This window comes from Schistocerca serialis, chromosome 1, assembly GCF_023864345.2.
Source record: "Schistocerca serialis cubense isolate TAMUIC-IGC-003099 chromosome 1, iqSchSeri2.2, whole genome shotgun sequence".
Lineage (NCBI taxonomy): Eukaryota > Metazoa > Arthropoda > Insecta > Orthoptera > Acrididae > Schistocerca > Schistocerca serialis.
Window position 1 is genome coordinate 374,190,019 of NC_064638.1, and position 25,633 is coordinate 374,215,651.

Sequence of the window (25,633 nt, forward strand, 5' to 3'; positions counted from 1 at the left end):
GCCCTCGTACTTGCAGAGTCCAATGAAGTTACTTTTTTCTTTGTTGTCATTTGGGCAGTACTACTCAGCCATCCCTCTAAATTTGCACTTTAACTGAAAGGAGAATGGTCCAATCCAACATGTCGAAACCTACTCTAAAATTTTTCACTCAGGAAGAATACGTCGAAAGAAAAGCACTGTTCAAATTTTAGCTGCTAAGGCTCACTTCAAGCATTATTAAAAATATTGAAGTTACTCATTTTGCCGCACGAAGAACCTCTTATAACAGAGGTTTGTACAGCCGTTTCTGGCCAGTGCGCGAATTCGCTAATAAGCAGACACAGCTGTGACAACAGAATGTAACGTGATGAAGCGTGAAATCCAAAGTGCACATACGCGAATTTTAATCACGTAAACCATATCAAAAATATAATTGCGTAGCCTTCCGCTGCCAGAGTCAGTAGACATAAAAGTTTTCTGGTTGTGGTACCGTGTCATAATGTATAAAACTACTGCTGCTGGAGAAAAACCAACGTTCCGGTCACGGTTAGCAGCGGCCTTCTTCTGGGTCTACTCAGAAGAAGGCCGCCGCGACCGTGGCCGAAACGTTGGATTTTCCCCAGTAGCAGTAGTTTTATACATTATGATACGGTACCACAACCAGAAAACTTTTATGTCAATATCAAAAATGTCACAAATCGTCAGTTATTTGAATAACCTGTAGCTCATATCGACAGTTATACTGTTGCAGATGTATTACACAACTAACTAGGAGAGGGAAAAAAAATCAATGCAGTGTATGTTACATCACAGACGTCTTCGATCAATCGCGACTTCAATTTGTTGACATTATTTTACAGCAGTTGCTGTGGCACAGTTCTTATGATAATTTTAATAATGTATATTTTACTTTCAATGAAACAGTTTCTTGTTTATTCCCTGTAGTCGTTACAAAAATACGAAGTGTCTGTTGAATCACGAAAACAAACATTTTCCTTACACCAGGCACATCTGATAAAAAAAATATTCGAATGAATATCCAGAAAATTAACGAATAAATACTTCAGGAGTAGTAAGCGATTTCGATTGCATACCAGGTTCTTCATATTTCATCTTACTGAGGTCGAAAACATTATTTGGATAAACATTAATGTGAAACTATGTAACTGCACAAAGACAGATGCTATTAGCAAGCGCCGGCCGGGGTGGCCGAGCGGTTCTAGGCGCTACAGTCTAGAACCGCGCGACCGCTACGGTCGCAGGTTAAAATCCTGCGTCGGGCATGGATGTGTGTGATGTCCTTAGGTTAGTTAGGTTTAAGTAGTTCTAAGTTCTAGGGAACTGATGACCTCAGATGTTAAGTCCCATAGTGCTCAGAGCCATTTGAACCATTTTTGAAGCTATTAGCAAGCATGCAAAAGAAAATTGCAAAGAACATTAATTTAGTTTTATCTCTGTTGTTAACACGTAGTGATGCCGCAAAGCCAACTGTTAATTTAATGGGTGTTAAATGAGTCGAGTGAATAATAACTGTCAACAATTTACTGTGTCAGAGAAACTATCAACGGAAGTTGAGATTCGTTTAACAAATTACGATCCTATTGTGCCAAGTTATGTTTAACGATGTGGCGTTAACTAAGGATTGTGCTCGATTTGTTGCGCACGGTTAGCTACTGCAGGAGTGTACATTTCTCCAGCCGCCTGGCGAGCTAATAATTTGGAAATTTCAAATTTCAACATTTAATAAAAATACTTTCAGTGTGCTTTAGCGTCTAACATTCTGACATTGTGTTTCTTTCGCTGTATACCCCCTGCTTAAAAAAACAGGGAAGGTTTCAGAATGTTGGCTTGGACCATTCCCTTGTGAGGTAATAACATCATCATAAAAGAAATACACTCCTGGAAATTGAAATAAGAACACCGTGAATTCATTGTCCCAGGAAGGGGAAACTTTATTGACACATTCCTGGGGTCAGATACATCACATGATCACACTGACAGAACCACAGGCACATAGACACAGGCAACAGAGCATGCACAATGTCGGCACTAGTACAGTGTATATCCACCTTTCGCAGCAATGCAGGCTGCTATTCTCCCATGGAGACGATCGTAGAGATGCTGGATGTAGTCCTGTGGAACGGCTTGCCATGCCATTTCCACCTGGCGCCTCAGTTGGACCAGCGTTCGTTCTGGACGTGCAGACCGCGTGAGACGACGCTTCATCAAGTCCCAAACATGCTCAATGGGGGACAGATCCGGAGATCTTGCTGGCCAGGGTAGTTGACTTACACCTTCTAGAGCACGTTGGGTGGCACGGGATACATGCGGACGTGCATTGTCCTGTTGGAACAGCAAGTTCCCTTGCCGGTCTAGGAATGGTAGAACGATGGGTTCGATGACGGTTTGGATGTACCGTGCACTATTCAGTGTCCCCTCGACGATCACCAGTGGTGTACGGCCAGTGTAGGAGATCGCTCCCCACACCATGATGCCGGGTGTTGGCCCTGTGTGCCTCGGTCGTATGCAGTCCTGATTGTGGCGCTCACCTCCACGGCGCCAAACACGCATACGACCATCATTGGCACCAAGGCAGAAGCGACTCTCATCGCTGAAGACGACACGTCTCCATTCGTCCCTCCATTCACGCCTGTCGCGACACCACTGGAGGCGGGCTGCACGATGTTGGGGCGTGAGCGGAAGACGGCCTAACGGTGTGCGGGACCGTAGCCCAGCTTCATGGAGACGGTTGCGAATGGTCCTCGCCGATACCCCAGGAGCAACAGTGTCCCTAATTTGCTGGGAAGTGGCGGTGCGGTCCCCTACGGCACTGCGTAGGGTCCTACGGTCTTGGTGTGCATCCGTGCGTCGCTGCGGTCCGGTCCCAGGTCGACGGGCACATGCACCTTCCGCCGACCACTGGCGACAACATCGATGTACTGTGGAGACCTCACGCCCCACGTGTTGAGCAATTCGGCGCTACGTCCACCCGGCCTCCCGCATGCCCACTATACGCCCTCGCTCAAAGTCCGTCAACTGCACATACGGTTCACGTCCACGCTGTCGCGGCATGCTACCAGTGTTAAAGACTGCGATGGAGCTCCGTATGCCACGGCAAACTGGCTGACACTGACGGCGGCGGTGCAAAAATGCTGCGCAGCTAGCGCCATTCGACGGCCAACACCGCGGTTCCTGGTGTGTCCGCTGTGCCGTGCGTGTGATCATTGCTTGTACAGCCCTCTCGCAGTGTCCGGAGCAAGTATGGTGGGTCTGACACACCGGTGTCAATGTGTTCTTTTTTCCATTTCCAGGAGTGTAGTTTCCGCGGTATACATTCTGGTAAATTAACCAAAAAGCGTTAAAGAGTGTGAGTGGACACGACAGATAAACTTTCAGATATTGATAAAGATTAACAATGGTCTTTTTGTGTAAGGGAGCTGTTATAACTGACACTTTGAAAGTTTTTACAACACGACTTTTATTTACGTGAGTCTACATGGAATAGACTGAATAACAACGAAAGGCCAGAATCACAACCTGTAAGAATTTCCTACTAAAGGCAACAAAAGGTAGCTTCTAAGTTTCTCAAAAGAGTCCGAGGTAACACACATACACTTAATTCCGAGTCCTATTCCAATGGCGAAGACGTAGTCTTCCGTGTAGACGTCCTGGAGGTCGGTATTCGGCGTGAACTGTCTTCGTGTATTTGTTCTAGCCTTTAAAAAATATTGGCCAGCCAATCAGAAGTTGGTGTAGTAATACTTCCTGCAAGCCATCTCGAACTCCCTCTGCAGGAAGTTGTACGCGAAATGTCTGTTTCTAAAACAGCCTATGTTTACCATGGCTTGCGTCTTGGGCATAGGCAACCTCGGTCCTGTGTGGTGTTAGATGTGTTGCCAGCCCGCAGGGGCTACCTTGGCGACGGCGTAACAGGAGCTATGGCTTGTTCTGAACGAAGAGACGATACAGCTTTTCTCCGCGTTGCTAAGAATGTATAATGTGGGGTGCTGACAATGTTTCCGTTTGAAAGACCTTACGCATTCCGTGCGACATGACTTTGCTGTATTGGGCAAGCATTTCCGAACAATTAAGAACGTGAAATAAAAGAAATTATTCAGGCAGTGTAGGGAGGTGGCAGGGGTAAAATACAGGGAGCGAAAGGCTATTTACAATTTGTACAGAAATCAGATGGCTGTTATAAGACCCGAGGGGCATGAAAGGGGAACAGTGGTTGGGAAGGGAGTAAGACGGGGTTGTAGCCTCTCCCCGATGTTATTCAATCTGTATATTGAGCAAGCAGTAAAGGAAACAAAAGCAAAATTCGGAGTAGGTATTAAAATCCATGGAGAAGAAATAAAAACTTTGAGGTTCGCCGATGACATTGTAATTCTGTCAGAGACAGCAAAGGACTTGGAAGACCAGTTGAACGGACTGGACAGTGTCTTGAAAGGAGGATATGAAATAAACATCAACAAAAGCAAAACGAGGATAATGGAATGTAGTCGAATTAAGTCGGGTGATGCTGAGGGAATTACATTAAGAAATGAGACACTTAAAGTAGTAAAAGAGTTTTGCTATTTGGGGAGCAAAATAACTGATGATGGTCGAAGTAGAGAGGATATAAAATGTAGACTGGCAATGGCAAGGAAAGCGTTTCTGAAGAAGAGAAATTTATTAACATCGAGTATAGATTTAAGTGCCAGGATGCCGTTTCTGAAAGTATTTGTATGGAGTGTAGCCATGTATGGAAGTGAAACATGGACGATAAATAGTTTGGACAAGAAGAGAATAGAAGCTTTCGAAATGTGGTGCTACAGAAGAATGCTGAAGATTAGATGGGTAGATCACATAACTAACGAGGAGGTATTGAACAGAATTGGGGAGAAGAGGAGTTTGTGGCACAACTTGACAAGAAGAAGGGACTGGTTGGTAGGACATGTTCTGAGGCATCAAGGGATCACAAATTTAGCACTGGAGGGCAGCGTGGAGGGTAAAAATCGTAGAGGGAGACCAAGAGATGAATACACTAAGCAGATTCAGAAGGATGTAGGTTGCAGTAAGTACAGGGAGATGAAGAAGCTTGCACAGGATAGAGTAGCATGGAGAGCTGCGTCAAACCAGTCACGGGACTGAAGACCACAACAACAACAACAACAACAACAACATGAACGTGAATTTGGTAACAAAATAAAATGTTATTACTGTACAACGAGCCACCAGAGACAAAGGTTTTATTGCATCAAAAAACTCTGATTAAACCTCTGTAAGTCTGTCAATAGAACGAATGCTGTTGTCTGAGGTTCACATTACGGTGTCCTCGATTGGTGTCGATAATGCCATGTATTTTTGTATAAGTACGATGTTATATTCTGTTCCCTGTAACAGCTGAAGATTACGTTATTTTAGGTGATTTTTCACGACCGTGTTTTAACTATAATGTGTAAGTAGGTCTACAAGTAGCCTTGGTGAAAAATTTCACTTTCATTTAACAAATGAAGATAATGACTGTCCTTAGCGCCCAAATTCCTCGTCTATATGTAAACATTAGCGTGTACAAGTGCACAGTAACCTACCAGTTTTTTCGTATCAAAAAGGGAACTTACTTAAGTTTTAGAAATTTAAACAGGAATTCTAATGAATCGGCACAATGAAGAACTAAATTGGTACTAGACGTTCCTACAATACGTCGCCATCATTATAAGCCTACATAAGCCTTTACATGTCATCAGATGTATCCGGGAAGGGCAGAAAGTATGCAGCGTGCTGCAGAAGCGGGCCACGCCAGTATAGTTTCTTCTAAGAAAGAGGATAGTTCAGGTAGCACTGTGCTGCTACACAGAACTAACTGGTTTGTTGTATGTGCAGTGGAAGCACCACGGCAGCTACGCGCCATCGAGTACCGTCCCAGTGCACGACGTGCCCGTGTACGTGCCGGTGGCCAACAGCGTCTCCAGCGGCGGCAGCGGCCACAAGGTGCACTACGACGACGTCCCTGTGCTGATCGGCAGCAGCGGAGTCAAACACGTCAAGACGGACGACTCCCAGAAGACGGTGCCCGTCGTTATCCCCATCAGTATCAACATCAGCACCGGCAAGGAGGAAAAGTCCCCGCCGGCTAAGCACCCGGACGTCCCGATAGTCATCGGCAAACCTCCAACTGCCTCCAGTACGGTGCCGCCGGATGTCCCCGTCGTCTACGGACTCAATCTAGGTGAGCCATTCTTTGCGTAAGTATCTGCAAGAGTGTCATTGTTATTGTTGTTGTTGTTGTTGTCTTCGGTCCAAAGACTGGTTCGAGCATTTCTCCATGCCATTCTATCCTGTGCAAGCCTCTTCATCTTGGCATAGCTACTGCAGCTTACATCCACTTGTGTAATGTAGTTAAGTCATGGCCTTCCTCTACAGTTACTATCTCATATACTTCACTCAGCTACCAAATAATCTATACCCTGATACATCAGGATCTTTCGTATCAACCCGGCCGTTCTGCCTGTCTTTATGCCACAAATTCGTTTCCTTCCCTATTCGATTCAGTACCTCTCCGATACTCACACAAACTACACTCCTGGAAATTGAAATAAGAACACCGTGAATTCATTGTCCCAGGAATTGGAAACTTTATTGACACATTCCTGGGGTCAGATACATCACATGATCACACTGACAGAACCACAGGCACATAGACACAGGCAACAGAGAATGCACAATGTCGGCACTAGCACAGTGTATATCCACCTTTCGCAGCAATGCAGGCTGCTATTCTCCCATGGAGACGATCGTAGAGATGCTGGGTGTAGTCCTGTGGAACGGCTTGCCATGCCATTTCCACCTGGCCCCTCAGTTGGACCAGCGTTCGTGCTGGACGTGCAGACCGCGTGAGACGACGCTTCATCCAGTCCCAAACATGCTCAATGGGGGACAGATCCGGAGATCTTGCTGGCCAGGGTAGTTGACTTACACCTTCTAGAGCACGTTGGGTGGCACGGGATACATGCGAACGTGCATTGTCCTGTTGGAATAGCAAGTTCCCTTGCCAGTCTAGGAATGGTAGAACGATGGGTTCGATGACGGTTTGGATGTATCGTGCACTATTCAGTGTCCCCTCGACGATCACCAGTGGTGTACGGCCAGTGTAGGAGATCGCTCCCCACACCATGATGCCGGGTGTTGGCCCTGTGTGCCTCGGTCGTATGCAGTCCTGATTGTGGCGCTCACCTGCACGGCGCCAAACACGCATACGACCATCATTGGCACCAAGGCAGAAGCGACTCTCATCGCTGAAGATGGCACGTCTCCATTCGTCCCTCCATTCACGCCTGTCGCGACACCACTGGAGGCGGGCTGCACGATGTTGGGGCGTGAGCGGAAGACGGCCTAACGGTGTGCGGGACCGTAGCCCAGCTTCATGGAGACGGTTGCGAATGGTCCTCGCCGATACCCCAGGAGCAACAGTGTCCCTAATTTGCTGGGAAGTGGCGGTGCGGTCCCCTACGGCACTGCGTAGGATCCTACGGTCTTGGCGTGCATCCGTGCGTCGCTGCGGTCCGGTCCCAGGTCGACGGGCACGTGCACCTTCCGCCGACCACTGGCGACAACATCGATGTACTGTGGAGACCTCACGCCCCACGTGTTGAGCAATTCAGCGGTACGTCCACCCGGCCTCCCGCATGCCCACTATACGCCCTCGCTCAAAGTCCGGCAACTGCACATACGGTTCACGTCCACGCTGTCGCGGCATGCTACCAGTGTTAAAGACTGCGATGGACCTCCGTATGCCACGGCAAACTGGCTGACACTGACGGCGGCGGTGCACAAATGCTGCGCAGCTAGCGCCAATCGACGGCCAACACCGCGGTTCCTGGTGTGTCCGCTGTGCCGTGCGTGTGATCATTGCTTGTACAGCCCTCTCGCAGTGTCCGGAGCAAGTATGGTGGGTCTGACACACCGGTGTCAATGTGTTCTTTTTTCCATTTCCAGGAGTGTATAAATCTAATCTTCATCATTTTTCTGTAGCACATTTCAAAAGCTTACATTCCTTTCTTACACACATCTAAAAATGTTTTGCATCACCTAGGTTCTGGGAGTTCTGGAACCTGTACAGAGAATTGGAATAGGGATCAACATAAACATCATTTCCGCCCTTTTTATTGCTCATCCAAACAACACACTGCATGTTACACCATCATACAGCGGGACCTTCAGAGGTGGTGGTCCAGATTGCTCTAAACACCGGTACCTCTAATACCCAGTAGCACATACTCTTGCATTGATGCATGTCTGTATTCGTTGTGACATACTATCCACAAGTCCATCAAGGCACTATTGGTCCACGTTGTCCTACCCCTCAACGGCGATTTGGCGTAGATCCTCAGAGTGGTTGGTGGGTCACGTCGTCCATAAACAGCCCTTTGCAATCGATCCCAGGCATGTTCGATAGGGTTCGTGTTTGGGGAACATGCTGGCCACTCTACTCCAGCGATGTCGTTATCCTGAAGGAAGTTATTCATAAGATGTGGACGAGGGGGGCGCGAATCGTCCTGTATGAAGACGAATGCTTGGCCAATATGGTGCCAATATGATTTGCACTATCGATCGGAGGATGTCATTCACTTATGGTACAGCTGTTACGGCAACTTCCACGACCACCAGCGGCGTACGTCGGTCCCACATAATGCCACCCCAAAGCAGCAGGGAACCTCAAACATGCTGCACTCGCTGGACAGTGTGTCTAAGGCGTTCAGCCTGACCAGTTTGCCTCCACACACGTCTCCGATGATTGTCTGGTTGAAGTGAATGTGATGCCAATCCTGAGCGGTCCATTCGGCATATTGCTGGGCCCATCTGTACTCCGCTGCATGGAGTCGTGGTTTGAAAGATGGACCTCGCCATGGACGTCGGGAGTGAATTTGCGCATCAAGCAGCCTATTGCACACAGTTTGAGTCGTAACACGACGTCCTGTGGCTGCACGAAAAGCATTATTCAAGTGGTGGCGTTGCTGTCAGGGTTCCTCCGAGGCATAATCCGTAGGTAGCGGTCATCCACTGCAATAGTAGCCCTTGAGCGGCCTGAGTGAGGCATGTCATCGACAGTTCCTGTCTCTCTGTATCTCCTCCATGTCTGAACAACATCGCTTTGGTTCACTCCGGGACACCTGGACACCTCCCCTGTTGAGAGCCCTTCCTGGCACAAAGTAACAATGCGGACGCGATCGAAACGCGGTATTGACTGTCTACGCATGGTTGAACTACAGACAAAGTGAGCCATGTACCTCCTTCCTGGTGGAATGACTGGAACTGATCGGCTATCTGACCCCCTCCGTCTAATAGGCGCTGCTCATGCATGGCTGTTCACATCTTTGGGTGGGTTTAGTGACATCTCTGAACAGTCAAAGGCACTGAGTCTGTGAAACAATATCCACATGCAACGTCTATCCTCATGGTTCCCGGGAACCGGGGTGATGCAAAACTTTTTTTGACGTGTGTATTTGGATTTACTTCCGTACATGCCTGTACCTCAGACAAATACCTTCGTAAAAGTTTTTCTAACACTTACATTTATACTAGATGTCAACAAATTTCTCTTTTATGAAAATGATTTTTTTGCTGTTTTGCAGGTCAATACTTTGGACAAAGCAGATATTTTGCTGCCCAAATAGCAAAACTCATCCACTGCTTTTAGGACGTCATTTCCTAATCTATAAGGTTCCTTCAGCTTACCTGATTTGGTGCAACTGCATACCAGTGCTTTTCTTCCACTTTTGTGGATGTCCATTTGATAACCTCTTTTCCAAACTCTATTCATTTCGCTCGACTGATCTTCGAAGTCTTTTACCGTCTCAGATAGAATTATACTGTCGACCCAAAACACGAAGTTTTTACTCTTCAAATTGCTTCTTGAGAGGGACTGTAATAAGAGCTGTAGCTTTCAGTCTTCTCGAACTGTATCTTGACATTCCTCAATGAACTGATACACAAGTTTTCGTTAAACATCTCTTACACAACTTGCATAGTTAGTTACGTTTCATTAGTATGGCTGTAATTATGAGCTAATACCTGTCTTACACTATGAAGCTCTTAACAATATTTTGATCTGCAAGTCCTTCATACTGTAATGAAAACATTTTTAGCATGTTTCTACTTTGTACGAATCTTGCTTAGCATAAACGTCATATAATACAAATGCTACATTATAAAACATTTATCTCACATGTTTAATGCAAGCTTTTCATTCCGTAATCTAAATAAGTCCTTTTCTTTTGACAAACATTCGTAAACAATAAGCTGATGCATATGGAGCGTATGGTGTCATAAATTTATTTAACTTCAGGAAGGAACGATTACTTTGAACGCCATTGGAGCGGTATTATAGTCACGGCCGTCAACTCAGGATTTTGTAAGGACAGTGGCTACAATTTCACGGCAGTTTGTTACTTGATAATGGCAGGGAAGATATTTGCGAATTTTCGTACATTTTTAGCTATCCCTTGTGATGCATTAGAAATAATAATACATTATCATTAAGCGTGACTTGCGTTGAATTTATTGGCTCGATATTTTTCTTAAAAATTTTCTGTATGCCTTGAAGAACATCCATTGCAATATATGGGATGGTCAGAAACAGTCTTACAAAGTTTTGATGGTGTTGCAGGATAGGTTGTGATGAGTTGCAATTGTTAAAAAAATTCGGTACGTTCTGCCGTTTCCGATTTAATTTGCATTGAAGTTAGCCAATCTGGTAGCTGCGCACACTAAATACGGCGCTGACATCTGCGGATTTGTGAATTACCACTTTTGAAATACTCACTACCAGTTAAAATGTGCCTTTCTCGCAAGTAATAAATTTAAGGTAGGTGAGCAAAAGCTTCGTTTGTTCAGTCTGAGAAAACCAAACGAAGAACACGTGTGTCGACATTGTCTCTGGCAGGCCGCTTGAATCTGCGTGCGCAGCAACCTGATTGGCTAGCTTCAGTGCTAATTATATCGGAAATGGCTCAACGTACCCCTTTTTTTCATAACAGTTATTTCTTAGCACACTCTACGCAACAAAACCCTTACAAGCTCTTCAGACTGTTTCTGATCTCCCTGTATATATGCAGGATACACAGACAATACTTGCCACCACACAACCTGAAAAGACCGCACATTTCCCTATGTTTAAAGAAAACATCATTTTCTTTCAGGCTGCCGTATATCATGAATACAGTGGGTATGTCTTCGTAAAAATATAGTGCTAATTGGAGGGATAATCATGTCCTACAGTGTCGCTCACTAAGAACTCATTACCGCTCGGTGGGTAAGCGCCACACTACGCATTTAAAGGTGTGGGGTTCGGTTCTCGTCCATCCCGCGATATTTGCCTCTCACGTATCTCTTGTTTCATCACTGACAATTATTGTTAAAGTGAAAAATACCAAACTGCACCTGGGTCTAAATCCGCATTCCCCTACAACTGGTTGGATGAGTTAGTTCAAAGGTCATAGGAAGGCAAGTCTGTGCCACCTCCAGTATGTCCACAGCTAGGAAAGCACCTCGGTGATCTAAACAACATTCAATGTGATGACAATTTTTGTTACCGTCCGTAACGCAAACAAGAAAAGCAAAAAAAAGGACTAAATGTAGGACGAACTCAAACGATCACCAGAATACATCATCATCTGTGTCACGGCTGTTTTCGATTTCGACCACTTTAAAAATAGAGTATGTCATTGCTACAAGTATCTGTTTCTGTTCCATGCATCATCGCTACCAACATCCATTGCTGAATAAAGATTCGCCAATTTTTCGTGCGTTACAGTAGTCATCCATACATATCCACGTTACTTCAGTATGCTTTCAAATGCCTTCTATCCACCTTCCATACAATCTTCATATATTTTTATTATCATTTGGAGCCCTGCAAGGAACTTGCTTGATTTGTCTGATATCCATTCATGTGACTACATTTGCAGCTGACCTCCGCTTCATTTTCATTGCCTTCATAGTTACCTCTTCTACTCGGGTCTGTTGCTGCCTGTTCCTAGTTCTTCAAGTAATTCCCAACGTGCATCACTCCACTGCTTGCAAAGTAACACCTAAGTTTTAATTTTTATCCTGTAATTCAATGCCTCAGTGACATAAATCTAAACTGGTAATACGTTTCACATCAGTTTTATTTAGTCGTTCACTTTAAATCGCTCCTAGATATTAAATGAACTAGGCTTCTAATGATGTAATAATGGGTCATTCTGCTTATTTACACTATGTGATCAAAAGTATCCGGACAACCCCAAAAACATTCGTTTTTCATATTAGGTGCAGGTACTCCATATCAGCGACCTCAGCAGTTATTAGACATCGTGAGACAGCAGAATGGGGCAGTCCGTGGAACTTACTGGTTTCGAACGTGGTTACGTGATTCAATGTCACAGGTCCACTGTTTCCGATGTGATAGTGAAGCAGAAACGTGAAGGGACACAAAAGCGTACAGGCCGGCCTCGTCTGTTGAGTGACAGGGACCGCCGACCCTTGAAGAGGGTCGTAATGTGTAATAAGCAAACGTCTATCCAGACCATCACACAGGAATTCCAGATTGCATCATGACCCACTGCATCTACTATGACAGTTAGGCGGGAGATGAGAAAACTTTGATTTCATGATCGAGCGGCTACTCATAGGCGACACATCACGCCAGTAATGCCGAACGACGCCTCGCTTGGTGTATGGAGCGTAAACATTGGACGATTGAACAGTGGAAAAACGATGTGTGGAGTGACTAATCACGGTACACAATGTGGCGATCCGATAGCAGGGTGTGGGTATGGCGAATGCACGGTGAACGTCATCTGCCAGCGTGTGTAGTGCCAACAGTAAAATTCGAAGGCGGTGGTGATATGGTGTGGTCGCGTTTTTCATGGAGAGGGCTTTCACCCCTTGTTGTTTTGCGTGGCACTATCACAGCAGAGGCCTTCATTGATGCTTTTAGCACTTTCTTGCTTCCCACTGTTGAAGAGCAATTCTGGGATGGCGATTGCAGTTTTCAACACGGTCGAGCACCTGTTCATAATGCACGGCATGTGGCGGAGTGGTTACATGAAAATAACATCCCTGTAATGGACTGGTCTGCACAGATACCTGACCTGAATCCTATAGAACGCCTTTGGGGTGTTTTGGAACGCCGACTTCGTGCCAGGCCTCACCGACCGACATCGATACCTCTCGTCAGTGCAGCACTCTGTGAACAATGGGCTGCCATTCCCCATGAACCCTTCCAGTACATGACTGAACGTATGTCTGCAAGAGTGGTAGCTGTCATCAAGGCTAAGGGTGGACCAACACCATATTAAATTCCAGCATTACCGACAGAGAGCGCTACAAACATGTAAGTCATTTTCAGCGAGGTGTCTGGATACTTTTGATCACATAGCGTATGTGCAATACGCTACAGTGGTTGATGTTCGGGGTCAACTGCTATTCCCTGTACCAAGCGTCGATTATCTGCACACCCACACGGAAAACGTTATGCGAGAGTGTTTGGATCAATGGAAGGAGCAAATACTGGCGTGTGTGGGCTCAAGTGGGATATACTTCCAAGGCGATTAACACTAATTCAACACTGTTTGTTAGTGCAAAAATGCTGCAGCATCAATCTCGTTTTTCTTGAGGCGAGTCTTTCCTCTTTTATAGAGAAAATTGTCACATAGTACGAACACAGTTGAATGTCAAAAGTCAGAAGCTTACTAATACGTAAAGATAAATATTTCCTTCTTCAATTGCAGTTTCAGAAGACGACAATTTCGACTTCGTTGCAGATTATACAAGAACCTGAATAGAAAACAACACCAGGCTTTTTACTGGGAAGATAGCTAATGAAATATTCGAAAACGTCGATGGCCGATTCAGTCCAAATGAATTATCGCTGAAGACTGAGCACATACAGTTCAGTGCTTCTCAGAGATCGCCAGACGAAATAAAACAACTTTTCAGACCATGAAATACAAGAAGACCAAAGTGTCAGGTTTTATGGATTTACAGAGAGATCATAATTTTAACTGGAACACCCACTACCTAGACTTAATGAAGCACTTTAGTTCAACTACTTTAGCAGGTCGTATTATCGTATTTTTACTACCGTGGTTGATTTAAAAATAAATAAAGTAGTATGTTGCACTAATTAATGAATTATAGTATATTTTCTGGGGGAATTAAACTGCCATAGACAGTATATTAAAGAACTCTGCCATTACTAGTACTTCTCTTACCTCAAAAACTAATGAAAATCATTAATACATACACCAAAAAAGTTTCGCATCTCCCCGGTTCTCAGAACTCCTGTATATACACGTTGACTGTGGATATTGTACCACAGACACAGTCCCTTTGACTGCTCAGAGGTGTCACTAAACCCACCCAAAGATGTAAACAGCCATGCATGAGCAGCGCCTATTAGACGGAGGGGGTCCGACAGCCGAACAGTTCCAGTCACTGGCCCAGGAAAAAGATACACGGCTCGTGTTGTCTGTAGTTCAACCATGCCTAAACGATCGATATAGCGGTTCGATCGCCTCCGCGTTGTTACTTTGTGCCAGGAAGGGCCCTCAAAAAGAGAGGTGTCCGGTCGTCTCGGAGTGATCCAAAGCGATGTTGTTCGGACATGGAGGAGATACAGAGAGACAGGAACTGTCGATGACATGTCTAGCTCAGACTGCCCAAGGGCTACTACTTCAGTGGATGACCGCTACCTACGGATTATGTCTCGGAGGAACCATGACAGCAAAGTCACCATGTTGATGCTTTTAGTGCAGCCACAGAACGTCGTGTTACGACTCAAACTGTGCACAATAGGCTGCATGATGCGCAAATTCACTCCAGACTTCCATGGCGAGATCCATCTTTGCAAATACGACACCATGCGGCGCGATACAAATTGGTCCAGCAGCATGCCGAATGGACCGCTCAGGATTGGCATCACGTTCTATTCACCGATGAGTGTCACATATGCCTTCAACCAGACAATCGTCGGAGAAGTGTTTGGAGGCAACCCGGTCAGGCTGAACGCCTTAGACACACTGTCCAGGGGGTGCAGCAAGGTGGAGGTTCCCTGCTGTTTTGGGGTGGCATTAAGTGGGGCCGACGTACGCCGCTGATGGTTATGGGAGGCGCTGTAACGGCTGTTCGATACGTGAATGCCATCCTCAGACCGGTAGTGCAATCATATCGGCAGCATATTGGCGAGGCATACGTCCTCATGGACGACAATTTGAGTCCCCAATGTGCACATCTTGTGAATGACTTCCTTCAGGATAAACACATCGCTCGACTAGAGTGGCCAGCATATTCTCCAGACATGAATCCTATCGAACATGTCTGGGATAGATTGAAAAGGGCTGTTTATGGACGCTGTGACCCACCAACCACTCTGAGGGATCTACGCCGAACTGCCGTTGAGGAGTGGGACAATCTCGACCAACAGTGCTTTGATGAACTTGTGAATAGTATGCCACGACGAATAACGTTTGACGGTCTCACTGTATAGTGGTACAACACGCAATGTGTAGTTTTCATGAGTAATAAAAAGGTCGGAAATGATGTTTTTGTTTCCAGAATGAAATATTCACTCTGCAGCGGAGTGTGCGCTGATATAAAACTTCCTGGCAGATTAAAACTGTGTGCCGGACCAAGACTCGAACTCGGAACCTTTGCCTTTCGCGGGCAAGTCCTCCACCATCTGAGCTACCCCAGCACGACTCACGACCCGTTTGGAGGGTAGGAGATGAGGTACTGTCGCAATTAAAGCTGTGAGGACGGGTCGTGAGTCGTGTTTGCGTAGTTCAGATGGTAGAGCACTTGCCCACGAAAGGCAAACGTCCCGAGTTCGAGTCTCGGTTCAAATGGTTCAAATGGCTCTGAGCACTATGGGACTCAACTGCTGAGGTCATTAGTCCCCTAGAACTTAGAACTAGTTAAACCTAACCAACCTAAGGACATCACAAACATCCATGCCCGAGGCAGGATTCGAACCTGCGACCGTAGCGGTCTTGCGGTTCCAGACTGCAGCGCCTTTAACCGCACGGCCACTTCGGCCGGCTCGAGTCTCGGTCCAGCACACAGTTTTCATGTTTCTGTTGATCTCTATTCCACTTTTCTGTACAGGTTCCGGATCTCTCGGTACCGAGGTGATGCAAAACTTTTTTTGATATGTGTATAACGCTAGGAGAAAAACATCTACAGGATTCAAGGGGTTAATAGTAGTACACAATGGTGTCAGAGGCATTGGTGCACCTGTAATCAACAAACGGCCAGATCACACTAAATGCCACGTAGCTAATGTGGGGCAATTTAACACTGAATGGAAGGACTTTATATTGGGCAACTCCTTCTATACCCTTCAAGAGTGAATTCACAGAAACTCTTAAATATAATATTATAAGTTGGTTTGTAATTATAATCACAATTAGCACTGTAATGCAGTAATGTAAAGTTGTTTCCGTATATTGCGCTTACATTAAATTATATGTACAATTCTGATTTCCCTTCACATCCCAGAGGTCACTCGCGTGACATACATGTAATCAGTAATGTGAACAGTCTCGTTTCTTCTGTAATTCTTTTGTGTGTTCAGATATAAATATTAAACATACAGTACTAATATCAACTAATGCACAGGTACTCCAAACAAGTCGTTTATGCATTGCAGATGGTTCAAATATTTGCAGCCACCGAGAGCTTGCGATCTAATACACATGTATTATATTGGTGCATAAGTTCTTAGTGTTTTTCCATAGGCTTAATAAATGCAACAGATACACATAACAGTCTACCATAGTTGTGATAACTTTTCGATTCCGCGACTTTAGAAATCACGTGGTTTTGAGGGGGAGAGTCGTCGAGCCATGTTCGGAGCGTATTTTTATCCGGAGACGAAGTTCCTTGAAGGTAGTTCGATAGAGAGCGGAAAAGGGTGAAAATCTCAGGACCAAGGTCAGATGTTTTGGGTGAGGAAAGATTTCCCAACCCAACTTCTGTATAGTGTTTTCTGTCAGTCTAGCAGTATGCAGGCGACCGTTATCGTAGAGTAGCATCAATTCACGCAGTCTTCCTGCCCGTTGTTCTTGGACTGCGTCTGCAAGGCGTTTAAATTGTTGACAATAAATGTCAGCAGTGATGGTTGCACTTCGCAGAAGTAATTCGTTGTACACCTCACCGTCGCTGTTCCACCAGACGCACAACATTATATTTTGTGGACGTTAGCAGGTCTTTGAACGATGATTTCCTGCTTTCTTGGGCTCAAACATTCCTTTCTTTTGTTTATGTGACAATACAGACACCATTTTTCGTCATAGTGACGATATAGGATAGAAATGATCGGTGTTGTTCACGAGCCAATTGATCACAAGTAAACAGGGATGCACATATGGACCCCGGCTGATTTTTGTGATTTTGGCTTTGAGCACTCGCAAACACAGTTTTTGAACCTTCCCCATTGCATGCAAATGTCGCACGATGGTTGAATCATCACAGCTCATCACACTTATCAGTTCTCCAGTACAGTGGCGTGGATCATTGTAAATTACTGTATTTAACCGATCTTTGTCAGACTCTGAAGGTCTTCCCGAACATGGAGATTCATTAATGTCAAAAGGATCCTCTTTAAAACGAGTAAACGATTTTCTTACCATGCTTTGTTCAGTGGTTCGTATTATCCACATATACGGTGCAAATGTTTCTGGCTGCCTCCGCTGTTGTCACCCGTGTACAGAAGTCAAACAGAACAATATGTCGGAAATGTTAACATTTCTCCACTCGCACTCCATTTTCTAGCGCCCACAGCTCCACTCACTATCTCCAGATGCCAAAATGACAATATGTAAACTCAAATAGCAACAATCAACTACAAATGAAGAAACCTCAATCAATAAATAAACGCATAGCCACGGGAATATCAACATTCAAAACAAAGAAGCTACAAACTTATGCATCAGCCTAATACATTCTAGAATAATTGATTCACATTTCGGTGAAGTTCTTTCATGATATACTCTCAAGTAACTGTACTTTCAACAACAATTCAGTTACTAAACAATGCATCTGAAAGTTGCAAGAGAGCGCAAGCTCAGAAAAAATTTTTAAAAATTGTTGGGTAACATGTACCCTCCACCACTTACGTAAGCCATGGCAGTGAAGTGATGTCTATGTGTCAGTCATTTACGGGGAATCGGGGCAGATCTGACTGAATGGCAGCAAGAAGCTACCGTGTTTAAACGTGTCCATGGCCACATTGTGAGCGATGTTGCACGATTTGTTGGTGTGTCAACGCAGACTGTACAGTGTACACAAGGTAAGGTGCACCAGCAGCATGTAACACAGTGGTCGTAAAATAGATTCTAACCGACAGATACCGGAAAATAGAGCCACTCCCTGTCATCGGCAGTTGGTTTCAGGCCCAAGATGAATTGCTCCAGTCAGCGAATTCAGGCCCATCTCAATCAGTTTCCAAGGGACCTTTGCGTTGGGAACAGCATACAGTAGTAATTTTTAAGTCGGGCACTTCGCAAAATGACAATGCTCACTGTGGCACCAAAACGTGCACTTCAGTGAGGCGAACAACACATAAACTTGACAATAACTATCTGGAGGCGCGTAGTGTCTTCGGACGCGTCGAGAATTACCATTTTTTCGAATGATGCACGCGTTGAGTACTGCTCAAAATAAAGCGATAACCTGCAGTGTCTGAAGGACACTGATGAGGTGTGTGAAGTTTTGAGGGTGTTCCCAGCACCATGGCTTATGCCTGCCGTGAACATGATCCAGCATGTCTTTTTTTTAATATTCTTGGTGACCAAAGTCCGCCCCGATAGGTGAATGGTCAGCGCGGCGGTATATCACGCCAAGGGGCCAAGGTACGATACCCGGCTGGATCGGAGATTTTTCTCCGCTCAGGGACTGGGTGCTGTGTTGTCCTCATTATCATTTCATCATCACCAGTGGAAGGCAACGGGAAACCACCACTGGAATCACTTACTTAGAAGTTCATCCGGTGGACCTCTCTGACGAGGCTTCCCCCATGACAAGACCTGCCCTAAAGCAGAACACAAAGCTTGTTTTTGTTTTTTGTTTTTTTGTGACCAAATGTTGCCCTTTCATCTGCATCTACGTGATTAGAATGCCGCCGGCAGTCCCATCTTGTAAGATGGATGCTCCCGTACATTTGACGAATATGAGGCGTCCTTTAATACACCCACAAATGTTCCGCTAAGTCAGCCGATCGCAGTCCCACCGAAAATATATGGGAGTGTGTGGAAGACCGGGTGTAAAGTAGCTATCAATATCCCCACCATTTTGTAGTTCTAGGGTTGACATGCATTTCATTGTGTGTGCTTATTATTGGAAATACATTTTTTCCATGGTTTCTCCATCGAGCAAGTCACTATGGCTATGACTGGAAGTACTGTAACTTTTTCTTCCCAATGTAGTTATAAGCTTCGTATTCGTCATATAGAAGTGATGTCGGTAATACACTGGTGTGCAAAGTTAAGGACGAAAGTATCTTTAGCATGATATGTCACTGCCAAGTAACAGCTCGATGAAACTTGCATAGCAAGTAGGATAGTACAGAGGGTAATTGATAGAACTACACAATGAGCGGAACAAAAACGACAGTTTTATTGAAAGAGAATAATTACACTGAACTTTCGACGATTCATGATGATGCTCTGGATACTGTGAAAGGTTCCTAACAGGGTGCGTGATCACCACGGACAGGTAAACATACTTTGAATGTGCTCTCATGCTGATCATGATGTTGGTAAGGAGTTCTTCTGGTAAGCCTTTCCATTCCTTCACGATCACGTTTGATAACTGCTGGATGGTCGTTCTTGCACATGTTTGTGCTACAGACATCTCCCCAACGCATCCAACGCGCTTTATCGGATTTAAATACGTGGAACCGGCAGGCCAGTCCATTCGTCGAATACCCCCTCGTTCCTAGAGCTCCTCCACCTACTCTGGTCGATTCGATCTCACACTGTCATCCATAAAAATGAAATCTGAGCCGGGCGGACCCTTGAAAAGACGCGGAAGTACAATGTCACAACAATGATGACCGGCGAGTGTACCGTGTTGAAAGATTTGGATGTCAGTACACCCATGCAACATTATATCTCCCCACACCATAACAACTGCACCACCGAAACGGCCATGTCTGACGATTCCATGCCACTGTGGAGTGTAAGACTGGATGCCTTGCAATCCTGTTAAATACAGCTGCAATTGCATCCGCTATTTGACGCGTACCTGATGCACACTGTAGCGGTCATCTGCTACTGACCGTGACCGACCACGTCTTCTTCTTGTCACGCAGCTGAAGCAGTGCTGTTTGCAATACCAAACTCATGGGCTGCACTCATCACACTTCATCTCTCTTCCAGTTTCTCGGCGGTTCTTTCCTACGTGAACTCATCCAAATGCTGTCCCCGGGCCATATTGTAATGAAGAACACCACCAAACCGCACCGTAACTGTTCGCTGACTGACAAACACTGTCTTTTCACATTCCTTAAGCTGCCTCGTTTCGCGGGGCCAGCCCCATTTGGCGCTATAGTCACGATGACCTCGTGCCGTGCGACAGCCAGCTTCTTGTGCACGACTGGGAAACCCCTGGTAACATGCTCCCGCAGTTTCACACATTTCCACGAGCAGATAATATGTTACGGTACTCTAGCCATCTCGTCCTTAAGTCTTGCAGAATAGTGTACTTTGATAGATATTTACTCTGATGTAACGTTCCAAAGGTAATGTTGAATTGCGTACTAGCTAGTTGTTTTAAAAGTGAGAACCTGTGTATTAGGAAATTTCACACTTTTATTAAAGTTGGCACCATCACTTTTTAGGGGGGTAAGTAATACGGCCTACTACCTGGAATCGTAAGTCGTGATGAAAGTCTTAAATCTACCGCGAAGCGTGCTGAATCAGAACTAAAGAAGTATGTGTGCCGTCTTACGTTTTCCCCGTCTCTTGCGTCTTCTTTCTCATGGCGTTTCGCTGTTTTTTTTTCAGTTTTTTTTTTTTTGCTTTTTTTAACTGAGTGTATTTTCCATTGGTTTATGCCGGCCTTATTGTTTTGGTTTCTATATCTGAATTTTATCCTGCTCGGACGTCTTTTGATTTCCAGTTATTTCTCACTTCAAGTGAATTTGCTCTGTACACATGTCTTGCTAACCGCTCTATTCTCTTATTAATGGTATTCTACGGAAATTTGTCTGACATATTATTTCTAGGAGTTCAGTTCAATATAGTTTTTAATTGTTATGATACAATATCTGGAGCTTTTCTAGTTTCTTCCTTCTTTTCTCATTGATTACAGTTTACTTCCATGCGATACTCTGCTGGAGACGAACACAACTCATTCAGAAAGAGTGTGGTTCACCAATCCTCATCTGGTTATATAGGTTTTTTCATGTATTGCAAATTACGTATCATTATAGGCATTTATCGCAAGATTTGGAAGATCAAGATCTTATTTTTCGTCATGTCGATCAATTTCTCTAGACTTACATATGCCGCAAAGTCTTCCAGATATTATTTTATTCTTCTTTCCTTTGTAATACACAGTCTTTGTTATGTACATTTTCAATATTTTTTTCTGTTCTTCTGTATATTACTGTACCAAGGAGCTTACAAGGGTGACGTTTCAGCACAATCGAATTTTTATGAGCAGCCTTTCTTTCGAATACAGATAAACACTTCAGTAAAGCAGCTTGAGAAAAAAGCAGGATCATGAAAAAAAAAAACTATCTTCTCGCAATTACACGAACCTTCACGACGCACAACATTTAGAAGCTAACGACCATAATGAATAATTTAACGTTCATAAGACTTGTTTGTAAAAATAACTTGTTCATTTGAGTTAATGATACCATAAAATTTTCTAAAAACAGCTTTCTTTAAGAAAAAGATCTGATTCATTAGGGAATAATCTTATTTATTTACACACGTTATTACGTTAGCTTATTTACATTCCTCACAGATTTCTGTGTGAAAAACATGGAATGGAATTTGCCACCCGAAAATTGATAAATTATCATCTTATTAGCTGTATGTGTATTTCAACACAAGATATGTATGACCATTCAATGGAGGCTATTTATGTTTGTTACAGTAGAGCGTTGTTTTTTATATCGGCTTGCAGAAAATTTGTGTATTATAAATACCTCCCTCCCCCCATGAACCATGGACCTTGCCGTTGGTGGGGAGGCTTGCGTGCCTCAGCGATACAGATAGCCGTACCGTAGGTGCAACCACAACGGAGGGGTATCTGTTGAGAGGCCAGACAAACGTGTGGTACCTGAAGGGGGGCAGCAGCCTTTTCAGTAGTTGCAAGGGCAGCAGTCTGAATGATTGACTGATCTGGCCTGGTAACAATAACCAAAACGGCCTTGCTGTGCTGGTACTGCGAACGGCTGAAAGCAAGGGGAAACTACGGCCGTAATTCTTCCCGAGGGCATGCAGCTTTACTGTATGATTAAATGATGATGGCGTCCTCTTGGGTAGAATATTCCGGAGGTAAAATAGTCCCCCATTCGGATCTCCGGGCGGGCACTATTCAAGAGGATGTCGTTATCAGGAGAAAGAAAACTGGCGTTCTACGGATCGGAGCGTGGAATGTCAGATCACTTAATCGGGCAGGTATCTTAGAAAATTTAAAAAGGGAAATGGGTAGGTTAAAGCTAGATATAGTGGGAATTAGTGAAGTTCCGTGGCAGGAGGAACAAGACTTCTGGTCAGGTGACTACAGGGTTATAAACACAAAATCAAATAGGGGTACTGCAGGAGTAGGTTTAATAATGAATAGGAAAATAGGAATGCGGGTAAGCTACTACAAACAGCATAGTGAACGCATTATTGTGGCCAAGATAGATACGAAGCCCACACCCACTACAGTAGTACAAGTTTATATGCCAACTAGCTCTGCAGATGACGAAGAAATTGAAGAAATGTATGATGAAATAAAAGAAATTATTCAGATAGTGACGGGCGACGAAAATTTAATAGTCATGGGTGACTGGAATTCGGTAGTATTAAAAGGGAGAGAAGGAAACGTAGTAGGTTATTCTTGATTGGGGCAAAGAAATGAAAGAGGAAGCCGCCTGGTAGAATTTTGCACAGAGCACAACTTAATCATAGCTAACACTTGGTTTAAGAATCATGAAAGAAGGTTGTATACATGGAAGAACCCTGGAGATAATAAAAGGTATCAGATAGATTATATAATGGTAAGACAGAGATTTAGGAACCAGATTTTAAATTGTAAGACATTTCCAGGGGCAGATGCGGACTCTGACCACAATCTATTGGTTATGAACTGTAGATTAAAACTGAAGAAACTGCGAAAAGGTGGGAATTTAAGGAGATGGGACCTGGATAAACTGAAAGAACCAGAAGTTGTAGGGAGTTTCAGGGAGAGCATAAGGGAACAATTGACAGGAATGGGAGAAAGAAATGCAGTAGAAGAAGAATGGGTAGCTTTGAGGGATGAAGTAGTGAAGGCAGCAGAGGATCAAGTAGGTAAAAAGACGAAGGCTAGTAGAAATCCTTGGGTAACAGAAGGATTATTGAATTTAATTGATGAAAGGAGAAAATATAAAAATGCAGTAAATGAAGCAGGCAAAAACGAATACAAACGTCTCAAAAATGACATCGACAGGAAGTGCAAAATGGCTAAGCAGGGATGGCTAGAGGACAAATGTATGGATGTAGAGGCTTATCTCACTAGGGGTAAGATAGATACTGCCTATAGGAAAATTAAAGAGACCTTTGGAGATAAGAGAACCACTTGTATGAACATCAAGAGCTCAGATGGAAACCCAGTTCTAAGCAAATAAGGGAAAGCAGAAAGGTGGAAGGAGTATATAGAGGGTCTATACAAGGGCGATGTACTTGAGGACAATATTATGGAAATGGAAAAGGATGTAGATGAAGATGAAATGGGAGATACGATACTGCGTGAAGAGTTTTACAGAGCACTGAAAGACCTGAGTCGAAACAAGGCCCCCGGAGTAGACAACATTCCATTGGAACTACTGACGGCCTTGGGAGAGACAGTCCTGACAAAACTCTACCATCTGGTGAGCAGGATGTATGAAACAGGCGAAATACCCTCAGACTTCAAGAAGAATATAATAATTCCAATCCCAAAGAAAGCAGGTGTTGACAGATGTGAAAATTACCGAACAATCAGTTTAATAAGCCACAGCTGCAAAATACTAACACGAATTCTTTACAGACGAATGGGAAAACTAGTAGAAGCCGACCTCGGGGAAGATCAGTTTGGATTCCGTAGAAATACTGGAACACGTGAGGCAATACTGACCTTACGACTTATCTTAGAAGAAAGATTAAGGAAAGGTAAACCTACGTTTCTAGCATTTGTAGACTTAGAGAAAGCTTTTGACAATGTTGACTGGAATACTCTCTTTCAAATACTAAAGGTGGCAGGGGTAAAATACAGGGAGCGAAAGGCTATTTACAATGTGTACAGAAACCAGATGGCAGTTATAAGAGTCGAGGGACATGAAAGGGAAGCAGTTGTTGGGAAGGGAGTAAGACAGGGTTGTAGCCTCTCCCCGATGTTATTCAATCTGTATATTGAGCAAGCAGTAAAGGAAACAAAAAAAAAATTCGAAGTAGGTATTAAAATCCATGGAGAAGAAATAAAAACTTTGAGGTTCGCCGATGACATTGTAATTCTGTCAGAGCCAGCAAAGGACTTCGAAGAGCGGTTGAATGGAATGGATAGCGTCTTGAAAGTAGGATATAAGATGAGTATCAACAAAAGCAAAACGAGGATAATGGAATGTAGTCGAATTAAGTCGGGTGATGCTGAGGGAATTAGATTAGGAAATGAGACACTTAAAGTAATAAAGGAGTTTTGCTAGTTGGGGAGCAAAATAGCTTATGATGGTCGAAGTAGAGAGGATATAAAATGTAGACTGGCAATGGCAAGATTTAAGTGTCAGGAAGTCATTTCTGAAAGTATTCGTATGGAGTGTAGCCATGTATGGAAGTGAAACATGGACGATAAATAGTTTGGACAAGAAGAGAATAGAAGCTTTCGAAATGTGGTGCTACAGAAGAATGCTGAAGATTAGATGGGTAGATCACATAACTAATGAGGAAGTATTGAATAGGATTGGGGAGAAGAGGAGTTTGTGGCACAACTTGACCAGAAGAAGGGATCGGTTGGTAGGACATGTTCTGAGGCAGCAAGGGATCACCAATTTAGTATTGGAGGGCAGCGTGGAGGGTAAAAATCGTAGAGGGAGACCAAGAGATGAATACACTAAGTAGATTCAGAAGGATGTAGGTTGCAGTAGGCACTGGGAGATGAAGAAGCTTGCAAAGAATAGAGTAGCATGGAGAGCTGCATCAAACCAGTCTCAGGACTGAAGACCACAACAACAACAACAACATAAATACCTCGCGAACGGTTAATCAAGGTAAAAGCAAAGTCAAGATGTGTATGATTGTGTCGCGTTGGTGGTTGAAGGCAACAAAAGAAAATATCAAAAAACTCAAATTTATTCAGGAGATTACCAAACAAGTTCTTTGAACTTAATACTTCCACATTTGCGGGATCATTCCCATAACATCGAAAAGAAAAAAGTTAGAAATTCAAACTTCAA

The 25,633-nt window shown here is 44.2% G+C and overlaps 1 protein-coding gene across 3 annotated transcripts in view; it reads left to right on the top strand.

Moving 5' to 3' along the window:
- LOC126457515 (uncharacterized) overlaps window positions 1-25,633 on the top strand; it is a 76,364-nt gene that overhangs the window by 35,771 nt on the left and 14,960 nt on the right. For 2 of the 3 annotated variants that reach the window (XM_050093854.1, XM_050093872.1), the window contains exon 3: window positions 5,845-6,190. In XM_050093854.1, coding sequence (XP_049949811.1) covers window positions 5,845-6,190 — 346 coding nt within the window. Of the gene's footprint in view, window positions 1-5,844; window positions 6,207-25,633 lie in introns of all 3 variants that reach the window. The other variant, XM_050093863.1, reaches the window with a different exon arrangement.